The sequence below is a fragment of the Pyxicephalus adspersus genome, chromosome 4 (genome assembly GCF_032062135.1).
Source record: "Pyxicephalus adspersus chromosome 4, UCB_Pads_2.0, whole genome shotgun sequence".
NCBI classification, from domain to species: Eukaryota; Metazoa; Chordata; class Amphibia; order Anura; family Pyxicephalidae; genus Pyxicephalus; species Pyxicephalus adspersus.
Genome location: NC_092861.1, coordinates 74,546,284 through 74,563,110, shown reverse-complemented (window position 1 = coordinate 74,563,110; position 16,827 = coordinate 74,546,284). Strand labels below are relative to the sequence as shown.

At 36.7% G+C, this 16,827-nt stretch overlaps 1 protein-coding gene across 8 annotated transcripts in view; it reads left to right on the top strand.

Moving 5' to 3' along the window:
- Positions 1-654: 654 nt before the first annotated feature.
- EPHA7 (EPH receptor A7) overlaps positions 655-16,827 on the top strand; it is a 112,664-nt gene continuing 96,491 nt past the window's right edge. For all 8 annotated transcript variants that reach the window (XM_072408659.1, XM_072408658.1, XM_072408654.1 and 5 more), the window contains exons 1-3: positions 655-1,010; positions 4,078-4,142; positions 6,507-7,179. In XM_072408659.1, coding sequence (XP_072264760.1) covers positions 917-1,010; positions 4,078-4,142; positions 6,507-7,179 — 832 coding nt within the window. In that variant the 5' untranslated portion in view covers positions 655-916. The remainder of the gene's footprint in view (positions 1,011-4,077; positions 4,143-6,506; positions 7,180-16,827) is intronic.

Here is a 16,827-nt window from a genome sequence, read left to right as displayed (position 1 = left end):
TATGGATAGTAATGTATGGATAGTAATGGATGAGGTTTATAAGCAGGATTCTCTCCTTCTGTGTCATTGGGTAATATGTTTGGGCTATATAAATCCTGTTTAGTAATAATAATGATAATAATAATAATAATAATAATAATAGGCTGGCCTGTGCCCTCCTGAGCAGCCATGTTGGGCACTCTGTAGGGCAGATATGTGGTCACCTAGGACTTCCATCCAGCACACTATGGGCATACAAACCCCTGTAATCTAACATGTGCACAGGTGTAAACATATGTCACTGAGGTCACTGGAGGTGCCTGCACCATACATGGACCCATTCCCTCCACTTTTATCCCTAGCCTGATATCACCATGGGACTGCACAAGCCCCCAGTGCCCATACAATGTAGCTCGCACGTCTGAAGGGATGCCGGGGATGCCTCCTCCCAGTCACTCGGCTCGGGAGCGCCAGGCTGAACAAGCTGTGGACCATCCTGAGGCACGCTCTAACTGGTAAGCAGCCAGACTCCTGGCCCTGTGCGCGCTGCTATTGGCTGCCGGTCAGACCACTCCCGGGATGTGATAGGCTGCAGGCGTCTGTCTGTCTTCCCCGCGCTCCCCTAGCCGAGTACCCGCCCCCTGACTCCTAATTGATATTAGTGGAGTGTGAAGGCAGCGGCCGGGCTGCAGTCAGAGGCTGGCAGGTTGGTGCTCGGCAGAGGCGGCAGCACAGAGTTGGAGAAGCTGCTGAAGGCAGGACTTGTGACAGGGATGTATTCCTATAGCTGGAACTCGTAGTAACCCATGAGAACAATCCAGAGACTGCCCGGGCAGCACACGAGCTCTGTCCATCCTGCACTGCAATAAGTTTAAGCACATCCACAAAGAGTTCTTCAATTACTGCCAGTAACCCGTCCAGCAGCGCTCAATGCACCATGGTTCCTCGAGTCTGGCACCCTGCTTGGATTACATTATGTTTCTGGCTCTTTGTATTTGCACACATCGGGGAGGCACAGACCACGAAGGAAGGTAAGACGATCGCTGTGTGTGTGGGGGCATCGGGCAAAGTTCTCTGGGAGGTGGCCAATGAGGTGCCAGGGAGGTGCAGAGTTAATAGTTCAGTGTGCAGGACGATGTGTGCACGTCATGGCAAGATGTCTATGTATAGGGCTGCCCTGGGGAGTCTGATCACTATGATCTTTATTTATCGCCTTTTCCTTGGAGATTCAGCAGCTCTGTGTACTGATCAGGGTCTGGCTGTGATATGATCACCCTGCTGTATAATAATATATATATATATAGGGGGGATCAGCTTTATTCCATTTATTATTCAGTGTGTACAGCAAAACTTCAGCTGTCATCTCTATCCTTATCTTCACCTCTGTGTCAGGACAACACTAGGATCCATGCATGTGTCTGCTGCCATACACACATGTCTGTACATCCATGCCATATAAATGCTGTGCCCCCAATCACTGTGCATTGATCTACATCTACACATAGATGGATGCAGAATAATCATTGCATTCCAGCTGAATGGTATCAGAAGGAAATTCAGGCGTACATGACAACCTGACAGCACCTGGATACAAATATGTCTAGCTAAAATCAGCCCCTAATATCCCCATGGGGCCCCAATGTGCCAGAATACACTGTGTGCCCCCATTTAACCACTGCCCATATGCAAGCACCCATTTACATTAGATTGTGAGCTCTTGTGATGCACGGCTGGTGACATGATTATGCTATATAGTATGTCAGCACCATATAAACACATAATAATCGATAGATACATACATGGATATGGTCAGCAGGCATTGCAATTCTTTATTAGATGATACCAGCTCACTGGTACCATTAGGGAAATTCAGGGGTCCCTGATAGCCCAGATCTACCTGGCATCACCCAGACAGAATACATCTAGCCTAAATGGGCCCCTAAGTCCCAGAGGGCCCCCGTGCAGATGCACAGTCTGCACAAACGGTCTGGACAGATTTGTCCTCCCGTCCGTATGTGTCATTTATTAATCGAACTTAGATGCAGGATGCCACTTACTGCAACCCACTGAGGCTTTCCCATACAACAAAGACAACCCATAGCAGCCAGTCACCTTTTGTTGATCTGCCAGCCCTGAACTGACTAAAGGTTGAATGTGGCTGGTTGCTATGGGTGACCGCACTTAATTGCACATCATTGCTTTTGCCTATTTGAGAACAAATCGGTCATCTGTAGTACAGTCAGATTTCTTTTTGTAGACAATCAAGAAGAAATGAAGATTTGACCTGACATTTCTTTTATTGTAGTGCCAATAGCCAAGGTGTTGGAGTGCTGATGCTGAATGTGTGTATGCCTTAGGGGGGCGGGCGATTAAACTTTCAGCAGAGTTACACAGCAATAAAAGCGCAGTAGATGGATCATGCGGTAGGACTTGGGCTCTGTGTCTAGGTGAATGTGTGGATTGCCCCCAGAGCCGTGTGAATGCATTATGCAGATCACAGCCAAGTGTGGGCAGCCAATGATCCAGCCAAACAGGGCACATAAAGCTCATCCGACATGAGATAAAGATAGACCGCTGCCTATCCTGGAGCAGGTTTCTAGTGGTAGTCCTGGGAATTTGGATTTGAGCAGAGAGATCAGTCTCCAGTGCTTGGAGGCAAAACATATCTATTTCTTCTCCTTCTGCTTGAATCCACACGTCTCATTGTAGAACCATTACACCCAGTAAGTGATGCAGAAATCTGTGCTGGGGGGTAATACTGGCACACATACTCAGCCTAAGCAGAGCTAATCCAGATCCATCAACTTCACTCTATGCACAATATATCCCATTTATTGGAAACTTATTCTGCACACCCGTATCCATACTTCCAAATGTACAAACAAATCACAGCATACAAGTACTGATGTATATTTACTGTAAGAAGAATGCTCTTCTTTTGGTATGATAAACACAACATGGTTATATTTTGGGAAAAAAGGAATGTTGGTGCAACAGTGTTCCAAAAAACCTAAAATAAAACGGGGTACACGGGTGCCTGAGGATATACATTGTGTTGGTGTATTGCAGCTGCGACCCCCAAACGCTGTGCCCATTTCCTAATTACCTAAATGAATTCACAAAATATGATTTCAGCTGTTTCAAGGAATAACATAGAGGCTTATTATGAATAAATTCATTTGCTGTTACATCATAGAAGAAGTGAATGTTGAACTATGGAATGTGAAGGAGGTGAAAGTGTGATCCTAAAGAATGTCAACCTCAATTTCACAGATAAGGTCTCGCAGTGCTTCAGCCTTCTGTGTGGTATGTTTTGTAGGACGGATGTTTCCAGATGTAGTAGGATATTGCAATGTGTGAATAGCAGGGAAAGTACATTTCACTAATGTGCTGTGTTTAGCTAAGGGCTTACAATTCTCATCAAGCCCAATGTAGTGCAGAGGTTCCATATTCCGGGATTGCATATCTAGATCACAATGCCGTTTCACTAATCGGTAGCAGGAAACCATCCCTCAGCTGCCATAAAGCTACAGAGGAAGAATGTGGAGTGAAATAAGTATATTGTAGCTACGTTAATAAGCTGTTATCAACTTGACTCTTGAAAAATAATAAACCTTCCTAATGAGAGAACAAGACTTGACTGTTGCTCTTTTCTTACTATGAAATATCCGTGCTGTGGATATTAGCCATATATACTTTATTATATGCATTTTACACCAAATACCAGTTTCTGAATTTTTTATATAGAAAGGTAAATCCAAATCCTTAAAAAATGTATACTTTACAGTTTTAGTTGTGTTAGGTGGTTCTGAAAGGCCCAATTTCTTCTTAAATTATCCAGGATGAGGTCCTAGGTATCATCGAGGTATAAAGCTTACCTTAAACTTTCATTTGAAATCAATATTCTTAATGTCAGGCGTAGGATGACATTTATTATTAATAACATGTATTAATTTCTGGAAAAAAATGTTCCCATCTGTTTTCATGTATTGTCATTTTACTATGCTTTTTCAGTTGTATGCATGTTTGTTATATTGTTTGGTTAGAAAATAAAGAAGCTCCAAGAAATAACGTCAGTTGTTATGACTTTTCTTGCAGTTATTTTGCTGGATTCCAAAGCACAACAGACTGAACTGGAATGGATCTCTTCTCCATCCAGTGGGGTAAGACTTCTTCCAAACTATTCAGAAAGAAAGCTGAATTTCATGCTCGACATGTTCCAAGCAAGCACAAGATTGGCTTAGGAACCTCAGAATGCTTTAGGAACATAAAGGCAAGGGATTTAGCTTTTAGAGACTTTCCTTCAGTCTTCAGCATAATAAAGGCCTTCATTGAAAAGAAAAAAAAATGTTCTAAGCATTTATTCTAAAACTGTACGAACAAATTTGCCTACATTTGTATTGATTTTGCATGTCAAAGATGTGTCAAGTGTGGTCCTCGCATAATAGCAGGCATTTGCTGAGGTCTACACCTTGCAATAATGTGCTTAAGTAGCTGGACATGAAATAATTATCAGTAGAAGGAGGATTACATATCAGACACTGTCATCTCAAAAGCAGCGCGTACGATAGAACGCAACACAGAAGAATAGAAAGTAACTTTATATTGTTTTCTTCTTTACTTTTTATTATCAGTTTATTTTTGTTTACTTCTTTACTGCTTATAAACTACTCATTTCTGTCCATTGATGTTTCTGTTGATGCTGTGTGTACACTTTATTTTCTCAAATATTATTAAAATAAGTGTAAATATATGTCACTGTAGTTGTCTATTCAGTCATGTTTGTGGTAAAGCTTTAATAATAGCATGATTGAACTATGAATACATTCTAAATAACATATGTAATGTTCTCCCACAGTAGAAAGGAGTTTTAGGTAATTAGCAGAGTTTCTGGATTTACTACTTGATCTGATTGCAATGGAAATTCTGAGTCACCAGCAGGCTTCTCGAGTTTTAGGCCCTGGATGGTATAATGCTAGACTTTTATTGAAAAAAAAATACAGTAAATAAATGAAAGGTTTACATATTCTCAAACCTACTCAAACTTCTGAATGCATGATTTATTTTTAGCTTAGTAGAAATAAACTATGACTAGTATGACTACTACCCTTTAACAGGCAGCAAAATGATCTTATTGCAATATACTCTGCTACATGCCATATGCCAGTCTATATAAGATAGAGAAACCAAACAAAAAAAAAAAAAAATAAGAATAAGTAATTTTGTTTATTGTCATCTAAATCTTGTGTCAATTTTTTTTCCCTAGTTTAAAAAAATAATGACATTTTTTTCCCCTGATTTTTATTGAGATACTTTTAAATCATTTTTATTGAATCTAATTATTAAAAATGGAGTTACTATAATTCTATATTTATAATGTACTAAAATGGTACTATAATGTACTAAAATGGAATAACTATAATTTTAAAGGCCTCACTTTTAATTTATAATATATACCAAAAAAAAACATACCCTGCCCATCATGGCTTGCAATTATAATTTATTCTCAAATTTTATAAAACAAAAAACTTCGAGAACAGGCAAGATGCACATTATTGTCTTATGCTGCAAAATATGTTTTTCCTTTATCATTTTGTTATTGTATTCACTTAAAAATTCTATATCCTTCAGAATAAAAGATGTACAGGGCATTGTGCTCTCATGGTAATATCACAGTAATTTTCTACAGAAAGTCAATAACTTCCGCATTAAAGCCATTATCACGAAATACATCTCCTCATTGGATATCAGTCTAGTAAATCGGCAATATACAAACACGCAATATACAAAATGCCACTTTGTATTTGTGGCAATGTCAAATTTAGTAAGCTATTTTTCATACTACAATATCTTTTTTATAAAAAAAAAATTGGGACTTTCTAAATGAGGTAACACTGTGAGTGAACTGTAGAAGCTCATGAATACCAACCAAACAGAATTCATATTCTCCTGGCCTGACTTTAATAAAATGATATCTGATTGGCTTCCAATTGTTACTGTAGATTGTGCCAAGTTTTTTTTTTAAATCAAATAAGTCTGTATGTAATAAAAAAAATGCAATGTTGTCTAAGAAAAGACAATACCATAAAAGAGAACAGTAGTGATATACATTATATTGTCACTAGTAAAGTATATTTAAATTGGATTTTTGCCCACCTAGTTTTCCAATATATAATTTGACGAGTGTACCCCCAACATGCATAAATTCACTAATATATTGATTAAACAAATTAGCAAGCATATAACTAGACCATGTACAATGACCCATCGGAAACTTCTGATCCAGTGTTTGAAACTAGCCCACTGTACTCTTATTGCCTAAAGAATAATAAATATTCTATGTCCACCATTAGGTAAGGCACATAGTACAAATGTACATTATTTTTGCACTTTTTTGCCATGGTTACAAAAACTCCTTTTGATAGATATGCACTCATTTGTATAGTATGCATGTAAATTTATCTTGGAATGTTGGAAAATAATGGTGCCTTTGTTGCTTTGCTGATATTAATTTCATCTATTTTCAGTGGGAAGAAATCAGTGGATTGGATGAAAATTACACACCAATTAGAACTTATCAGGTATGTCAAGTCCTGGAACCCAACCAGAACAACTGGCTGCGGACTAACTGGATTTCAAAAGCGAATGCACAAAGGATTTTTGTTGAGTTAAAGTTCACATTAAGGGATTGTAATAGTCTTCCTGGTGTACTGGGAACTTGCAAGGAAACATTTAACTTGTATTATTACGAAACAGATTACGATACTGGCAAAAACATGCAGAGAGAAAATCAATATGTGAAAATAGACACTATTGCCGCAGATGAAAGTTTTACCCAAGGAGACCTTGGAGAACGAAAAATGAAACTTAATACCGAGGTTCGAGAAATTGGACCTCTCTCTAAAAAAGGATTTTACTTGGCATTTCAGGACGTAGGAGCCTGCATTGCCCTGGTTTCAGTTAAAGTGTACTATAAAAAATGTTGGACCATTATTGAAAATTTAGCCATCTTCCCTGACACTGTTACTGGCTCAGAATTTTCCTCCTTGGTTGAAGTAAGAGGGACTTGTGTCAGCAACGCGGAGGAAGAGGCTGATAATTCTCCCAAGATGCATTGCAGTGCAGAAGGCGAATGGTTGGTTCCCATTGGGAAGTGTATCTGCAAATCAGGGTATCAACAGAAAGGAGATACATGTGAACGTAAGTAATAATTTTGCAGTTGATTTGATGATATCATATAAGTTTATTTGGGCAGCCGCTGTTCCCGTCATTGTAGCAGTGGAGGTCTTTGGGAGCTAGACTTGCAGAAAAAGAGGGGTGAAAGCATTTTTTTTAAATTCTTCTGACTTTGTTAGATTTCTCAATGAGCCTTATACACTAATTAAACTAATAGTAGTTTTTAGCAATTAAATTGGCTCTCTGGTGTAACGAAATTAAGGTGAAAATGGTGAGTATGGAATCATAAATAAATAATTTAGACTTGACTTTATTATTCAGTTTCTGAGCCAGCTCTTTTCTTTCAGTAGTCAGTAAAGTTTCAGGGAAATAAAACAGGCATCCCTTGAAAATTTTAGGCTGAAAAATATTCTATAAGTTTCTTAAATTTCCAAAAATGTTTGCTACCCCATATCTGCAAAAATAGCCCACAAGATGGGCTGCTTTTTTTTCTCCAGGACACTTTTAAGTTGTTATTATTTTTACAAGCATTTTGGGGCATTTTATTTCTTTTAGGCATGTAAAATCTCATTAGCACATTCTGTATTTATTTTATAATAGTAAATAACATGCAATAAATTCCCAAATTTCACTACAAGGGAATTACATCACACAGAGAAATACATAAATTCCATTTTATGATCCTTTCTTTTGAAAAAACTTGTCTGGCCAATAAGTTAATTTCAGGGTAGTAGAGTCCCTTTACACAATTTAATTGCCTGAGCATTTTTTGGTTAAAATGTAAATGATGAGACTAAATTGAGTAAGTATATACTAAATAGGTGCAGAATTTTACACTTTTTAGATTTTTTTTTTAAGTCCCTTATTGTTTTCTTTGTGAGCACATTAGAGAGCTGACTCTTTTTTAATATCTCCTAAACTGTTCCTGATCTGCTTCTTTCATTGGCAGAGTGGCCTGGTTTGACAACTCTGAACCTGAAAATGCAGAGAAATAAGTGCTTCCGGGTTTACTTTTTAGAGGGGGGGGGGGGGGGGGGGGCAATAAATAGATTTTCACAGATCTCCCACTGCTGACCATTCTAAATCATTTGCATAAGGGTGCCCTGGACCATGCAGGGGTTTAGTTTGGGGGTCACACATTGGCACCCTGAAAATGCTTTGTGGGATTTACAGCCACTCATATCACATCTACATTAAAGCCAGGGGTCAGCTGTACAAATCAGAAAACAAGCAATGGCAGACTTTAGCTTTTTTTAACCCTTTCGAAGCTAAGACATGTGGGACATGGAAAATATTAAATACAAAGTGTCTTAAAAAATCCAAGTATCCACAGTTGTTCATAAGAGGAGTACGCTTTAGCCCAGGTTTGCAGATTTGTTTTCACATCTAGCAAAGAAATCATTTGCTGTGCTTTTTTCCCATAATCTGATTGAGGGTTGTAAATGAACCCAGATGAATTGACAAAAATCTTCTTGCTGTAGCAAATTGGCCTCAATGCTTGTCTAATCTTACAAAATAACAGGCTAGGTTTCAAGTAGTAGTTTTTTTTTATAGGGCAGAATGACAAAATATTAAATGTTTTTTTTTTGTTGGTTTCTTAATATTTCTCACTTTTCTCACTTATCAGAAATGTTGCCATAATCAGTGATCATTATCTAATCAGATTAATTGTCAGAAACCTTATACCATCATTGTTTAAAATTTCGGGTATAGTTTTCCTCTTGGAAAGTTTTTTAAAATAGGAACTTTTTGTGCTCTATTTTACGGCTAATACAAGGATCATAGGTAGCATTAGGAGACTTTTTCAAGGATTACATAAAATTACATTGTATCACATAGAAACCGAGTTTAACAAAAAATTACATGCTATGGAATATATATTTATCCTGAATGCACAGCTTCCCTGAACGTAAATTAGTAGAGTAGAGGAAGCATCTGTCTTATATACCTTTGGAGACATTTATCTGTATTATATCCAATGATCTATATATCAGAAAAGTGTGTAATGTGTTTTTACTAATTTTCACTGTTGACCATATTTCTTTAATTTCTAATAACCAAATAGATTTGAGCAATTCTCCTTTAATTTAGGCACACCGTCTTTAGGTGCTACAGAATAATATTTTACACATATGATGTCTATAGGTTCATTGCCACTTAAGGACCAGACTGTGTGAACTCAGTTGCACCTCTTCTAGCAGCTCCCAGAACTCCACTAATAAATCAATTTTATTATGCAAACCCTCCCTATTCAAATCAACATTAGTGTCTTTCTGTCCCTAGGATTCAAGTACATCAGCTATTTTAAATATCAATTGTTAAACAACCTTCATCTAATGATAGAACAAATGCCAACATTTGCAGATTAGTTCTCTGCCAGGAATTAAAAAAAAATAGGTATTTTAAAAGTAAAACAAATTGAGCTTATCACTCAATGAGAACAATCACTGCATTCTGGCAGAATACTTTTTCATTACATTGACTACTTCTGTAGATGCTAACCTCAATTTTATAATCCTCAGGAAGCTAAAATGACTTTCTTTAATAAGGTTTCATCTGTAATTGCCAGGCATCGGTGGATTTCGGTGTATTTGATCAGATGCTCAAGCAGCTGAGCACAATCCACTTTAACACTTTTAGTGGAAAAATTGAAAGTGGGTTTTGAAACTTGTAAGGGTAACCTAGATCGAAAAATAGGTGGTGGTTTGGCCAGGCAGCTCTAGTATTTCCTATGGCAGTATGTCTAAGCCTATAACCGTATTAAACCCATGGCAGCCCATTTAGATACACTTCATTTTTTACTCTTATAGCTAGACTATTTAAGGCCTAAGTCAGATCACAAAATGAACAGACAAGGTTTTCTTCCTCGCGTGTTTTTTTTTATGATTTAAAAATTCAATTCTCCTGGACATGTTATGCTAAATCTTACCATTGTTAGCCAGCAGTAGCTCCTTTGTAGAGAGACAAAGGGCATAGCAGTTCTCGAACTGTGTAAAACAAATGAATCGAACAAGTTTACTTGAGCTGGGCACTTAATTTTGAGCAGCAAGATGTTGACTATATGCTCCTGCTGTCATTTATTCTTGAGTGTTGCACTGTGTTTGTTTGTTACAATAATTCCCTTTCTTGGCTTCGGTCCCAAGCAACTGCAGAGAAAATGCTTTGCACAAGAAGCATACATAAGAATTCCTCTGTACTGTGCCTCGTTTTTCCTCCTGGCAGCCTAACCATGAATTCCCCATAGCTATGATGGTGTGCTTTACTTGCCAATACATTTGATCATTGATCCTCCAGATCAGTGTATATTTACTGCCCTCTTTCTTTCAGTCATGTCATCTGTTTGTTTTACCTTTGCTTCGTGTTGCAGGAACTCCAGTCCCCTTCCATGTTGTTTATGCCAAATATTTTAATGTAGCCTCTGCATTCAGTCTACAGTGTTGTCTACAGATTTCAGCTGATTTACATACATAAAATTCTGACTTCAAGCAAGCAGAAGTTGATCTGAAAATGTATTACAGTTTATTGGATAATCAGACTAGTAATTCACAGTGGGTATAAAATAAACTTCATGACTATTAAATCAATAGGGTTGTCAGTAGTGTTTGTGTTACCTTTAAAAAAAACAGAAATCATCTGATGTCTTTACAGCCTTGCTATATGTTCAAAACCTATAAGCATTCTATATTCAGCAGTGGAGGTTTTATCATAGTAAGCATAGGAAGAAATACCTTATGCTTTTTTCTTTCTTTTTTTTTTTATTTTTGCTTTGCATGTAGTATTTTTTTCTTAAAGTCTTCCTAATATGCCTACCAAGTGTCTTTTAATAGCAACAAAAGTCTTTTTTAAAATAGGATCATGCTGCCCCACTTTCCTAACCCTTCAACCTGCAATTCCTAAATAATTAAATCCATCAGATTATGATTCTGTGTTGCCCACCATTTTACTGAAGTTTAATGCAAGTTTCATTTCTTTAAACTCTGACCCCATGACCTACCTTCCAGCAACCGTTCTAAAGCAGGAATGTTGTGAACTCCAGCTGAATGAGATCCTTGACCAGTTCAAAAAGAATTATTGTATTTTCCAGGAATGCGCGCTCAGAACATTTAGCATTCTAATAGTAAGACATAGAATACCAGGTTTATACTAAAATAGAAATGAGAAATAAATGAGTGCAGTGCTCATTAATACGTCCACTCAGTGTTATATCGATACACATACATATCGAGTGGTTAATAACTAAATGTGTAACAATGTGATGTGAATATAATGTAAGCATCCTCTCTCCTCGGTGCATGAAAAATTTCATTTTTGGTGTTTTTTACTTAGTAGAACACCTTCCACTTCAAAGATCCGCATACCCCAAATGAGATGGACCCAAGTTATATATACTTGTTAGGGTAATTGTATTTACAGAGCAAACAATAAAACAATATCTTCATTTGAAGGTAGCATTGTCGTGTTAGTCACCCCTTAACACTCGGTATGCAAATGTCTTCTCTTTGCTGTCCACCAGGATCACCCCCAGCAGTGAGTCACCTCTTTCATTCTATGGAGTTCACCAAGAACAGGGTTGCCGCATACATTTAACTGCTTTGTGCACACCACTAAGACTCATTTCGAAGCGATTGCAGAATAATCAAAGGGGCATTACATGTAAAACCCTTCAGTTTGGAGGTTGTAAAATGATATTAAGTTAAAATGTTTTAAAAAAAACATACAGTAATGAGCTGAGCTGGTGACCCCAAGCATTGATGTATAAATTACTACACCTTGCAGTCTCAGTGTGAAATCCTAAGTGTAACCAGTTGTGGATATCGTATAAAGTAAAGTGGATGAATTGGAGTTTCACAAGCTGAAATCGTATTTCCTCTGTTACTTCCATTGATTGATGGCTAATGCATCAGCAAGATAAAATAGATGCAGAGCTTTTACTAAATCCCTGCAGTGTTTGGACATTTGGTACATTATCTGGCGCTCACAGAACACTCTCATTTTGTGTAGTAGTGTCACTATATTTCTTGTAAATAGTTTAATTAATTTGGTTGTACTGACCGTTTTAGTAAGTTCTCACCTGGGAAACCAAGCTACCTCCCTAGATTTTTTTTATCAAGGCCTGCAGCTATGAATGCAATTTATACATATCACTACAAAGAACTATAGTGCAGGAATCAATTGTCCTTAAGTGTTAATAATGCATGATCACATTGCTTCAGTCAATTCCGGCTTTCTAGTAGTTCCCCGTAAGCATTGTTTGCAAAAATAAATGTAAAGCTGATTTATTTAAAGGGATTATACACAATGGACAATCTTAATGTAGATGTAAAAATGCACCTACTAAATAATAAATATCATCTGAATATATTAATGGCTTTTTAAAACCATTTTTTAGCCTTTATAAATTTACAGATTGCATAAAATAATTCCTATAGATCCTTCCTTCTTCAGATTATTCCTGGTATAGAGTATTAATTGCTGGGTCCTATTCCTCTCCCAATTGAACCTAAAGTGAACCTGCATTGCCACCCAGTTATGTGGGTTCCCACTGGAGACCAAAATAGTTGATGTAGCACACATTATATCGTCATGGTCTACTGTGTTCACCATTAGAAAAACTGCGCTGAAAAATTCCATTCAGCCATTGCTGGCATGAAGGTGTATAGACAGAAAGTGATAAAGGGACCACAGGAAATCAGCCAAGATGAGAAGCAACAAATACTTGTATTAAAAACAATTTCAAATTTTATATTCTAGTGACTGAAAATAATTTAATGATAAGATTATGTCACTTTAAAGAATTGCTTGTCCTATGTGACTGCTTTACTTCTATCTCACAATGAAAGTTCTCCACTGCTCTGAATGAACACTATGGATTCTCAACGCCATAAATCATTTGTTCACATTAAACACTCGCATATTTGCATAGTAATAAAAAAAGCCTTCTCCTACATGTAACTGGGTGTTTGATGCGGACACTTGTTCATTTCACCTTGCCTCAGACTTTAGTAAATCAGTCCTTTTAGGTTTGTCTCTAAGTGTATTCAGCAGGTTCTGGAATATACAAATGCTGTTTTAATACTAGGACTCCATTCCTACATAATATCATGTACTCATTTTCCTGCATGGTCAAAAAGCCTATTACATCTTGAAACTAAGTTTACGTATGTGCCACCATTGGTTCTTTACATAAAAAAACAAAAGGCACTGGATCAGCCGGGCCACAAGGTGAGTGCCTGGCTAGAAGGTGAGTTACCCTTTTTATTGACGCCAAAAAAGGTAGCAATCACATAGCCCATATCAGGATGTCTATAATGAATGTGCAGCTGCTATTTCCAAATATCAATTTACACTGAGTGCTGGAAAATCAGTGCTGACCGTTTATAAAAAAAAAAAAAAAAATCTATTCTACCGCATGCTTTACCCCATGGCCCTCCTCACAAACTCCTACTGGAACCCATGCACAAACCCTGTTTTTATATACTAACCTCTTCAGTTCTAGGATTCCTTGTTGTGAATAACAACCCTTTTTTCGAAAGATACCTGATCTCAGCATCCAAATCAGGCATTAAACTACCCATAGATGTATTTCAGATATATGAAGATAAATGTGGGTGACATCATATCACACATTATTACATTTACAAGGCTTGCTTAATATCGGAGTTGATGGTAAAAGTACAAAAGAAATGAATCAATGAAAATCTATTATCTAATTTCTAGCAGCCAGTACCGGCCTTGCTTAGGTCTGATTGTACAAAAATATTTTAAAGTTAGATGATAATAAAATATATTTTACAATTACATTTTAATTATATACAAATAAAAAAATTTTTTATTATTATTATTTGAGGCCATAGTTCTACTTTAAACTATGTACTCTGTAATTTAGTGGTGCTGCACACATGTAAAAAAAGAAATAATTTAGGACTAACACGGTAGAGTATAAACAAATCAAACATAAATTCAACTGGCAACTTGTATCTGCATTGAGAAATCCTATTGGGTAGATCGATCATTCAGGTAGTCCACAAGACAGCAGTGGTGTCGGTGCATAAATTACTTTTCTACTAGTCTTAGCAAATTTTGTTAGTGTAGACAAATCTGGGTTAGGGTACTTTACTAGCTAGGGCTGTTGTTTGCTTCTAGTCTGATTCTGCTATTACATTAGTATTCCATTTTACGTAACAAATCTTACCCCCAGAGCTAGCTTTACCACTCCCCCCCCCCCCCTTGTTGTCAGAGGGACATTTAGTGCAGTCAAATAAACCCCGTGTAAAACCTTAGTATCTATGTACCCTAAAATTTTCAAGTGGCTGTTTCTTCCGCCATGAATTGTGTCTGTTGAAAGAATTGTATATTTTGGAAAACCTGAAACAAAGGTACAAAAAGCAACCAATAATAATTACAAATATTATTATTAACTAGTTTTTATATAGCGCTGACATATTATTCATAGTCCTGTCACTAGCTGTCCCTCAATCCAATTCTTTGTTTAATTTTCTACCTGTGGTTTTGGTTGCTAGTAGTATTGGCTCTATGTTTCTTTTCTAATGCAGCCTCTGATTTAAACACTAAGTAAAACCCAGCAGGTTATAGAGATCATTTTAATTCATGTTGTTTAATATTCTATTACTGGAGTACATTGACTGTACATTATGTTGCTTGATCAGCGATGTTTGGGTCATTTTCATTGCTTCTTATTAAACACACAGATGAACATTACAGCTTTTGGAAATACTTCTTTCAATCAAATTGTCAGAAAGCATCAGCTATGTAATGATGAGCTTTAACCAAATTGTTCTGTGATTTAATCATTCAGCACAGCAAAGAAGGAAAAGCAGAGGATCCAGTTTCATTCTTTTTATCCTTAAAACAGAGGGCTGCTGTGAAGGTATAACCTGATAGGTGTACACAATGGGGTAAATTGTTCTGAACTGTAGCTGAAGGTTTGTGTCAGTATGATTAATCCATCAAAGGACCATGGAAAGTGAAACTGTAGAAATGGATTGATTTCATGTGAAGCTCTTAGAAACTTGTTTGTTTGCATGTTTGTTTTATGGTTAGGATTTTCAAGAGACACATTTATTTTTTCTTTGGAGGGTAAAGTATTCTAAAATGTACTTACTTTTAATAACCAAATAATTTGCATTTAAAAAGTCTAGGTTATTTGTATATTGCACTTATAGTGTTGGTATTAGGTGTTCAGATCAACGAGCAAATGTTGTGCACCAGAATTACAAGCAGTAGTTTTTACTTTAAGATGCATCATTTCATATGGAGAAGAACTCTTGTAGCAGCTCTAGTGAATAATTGCAGTTACTTTGTTTTACAGGTGCTACAGAAACATTACTTTATAGTTAGGCAAGGTCCAGCTGCAAAACTTTTGCCACTTCCATTAATATTATACATTCGCCATGGACCTAGCATCATATATATTGTTCTCAGCTTTCTGTGCAAGCTAGCTTCATAAAATTTTGTACCTTGAAAATGTATTTTCTTTCCCGAAGTATGTTGCCTTTGTTCAGGCATTATCTAGGGTCAACATTCTGAATCCTGGGTGTAGATGCTGGCTCAAAGATGACAAAATATTGTTAAAGCAAACCTTTAACTGAGAGATTTTAAAGATTCCATCTCTGAACTGTTTCTGAAAAATACAGCTTTCCTGTTTGACATTCTAATCCTCTGCCTTTATTATCTTCTGAATCCCTGAATTAGAAAGAGTATACAGCTCAGGTGTTTAGGTATTTTTAACACAACTTGCCACACTGTCACCAATCTTCAAATTTGTTTCTGATGTGTGACTGATACTACTGCCACCAAATAATCAGCTTTATATCCAGGCAAATCAGCATTGTTTACAATGAGTTCAGCAATGGCAGTTTATTTAGACCTTCAGTATATGTCCAATTCTATTCTGGTGACTTTGTAGTTCTTGGCTGTGTTCACAAATATGTGATACAGAGCAGTTTGTCTTGTATCCATACCTGCAATAGGCTGATGCCATCATCCCAGTCTAATCAGTCACTCACTCAAGGTTTTAGATATACAATCACAGTTTTTGTATTTTTTAGGTAAAGTGTATGTAAAGGCAACCTTTTTTTGTTTTGGATAAAGCAGGGAAGGGATAGACCATCTGTCAAGTTTTTTGTTACTGCCTTTCCGGAGAGAATTATCTCCTTTATTTGTCCAAAATGACCTTGGTCACTAAGACATTTTAGTTGTCATCAGAGCAATCCTTCATTAGAGAAACCAGTTCTGGGGGCAACTTTTGGACATAAAAAGGGTTTCTTGCTTTATTTTTAAGGGAGTAGGTTAAAAGAAAACACCTTAATTGTTTAAAGACATATACTTTAAAGATAGCTACAACTTTATATTACTGTTTCATTATTAAATATTCATCATTGCAGACATACATTTTATATCCATTTTATTTATTGATTTATGATATCCTTTATTTAAACTTGGTTATTGACCTATAATGTCCTATTTCCTATCCTATAATGTCTTTTGCTTTATCCATGTCTTAAAATATTACTGCGTTTATAAGGCTTATGTTTTAAATCATGGATGTTTTTCCTCCGGCAACAAACCACAGAAAGTCATTCAAGGAAATTGTGAGTGGGGGAAAATAAACATTGTTTTAATTTATGCACACTAGATAGAAAGAGGGATGCG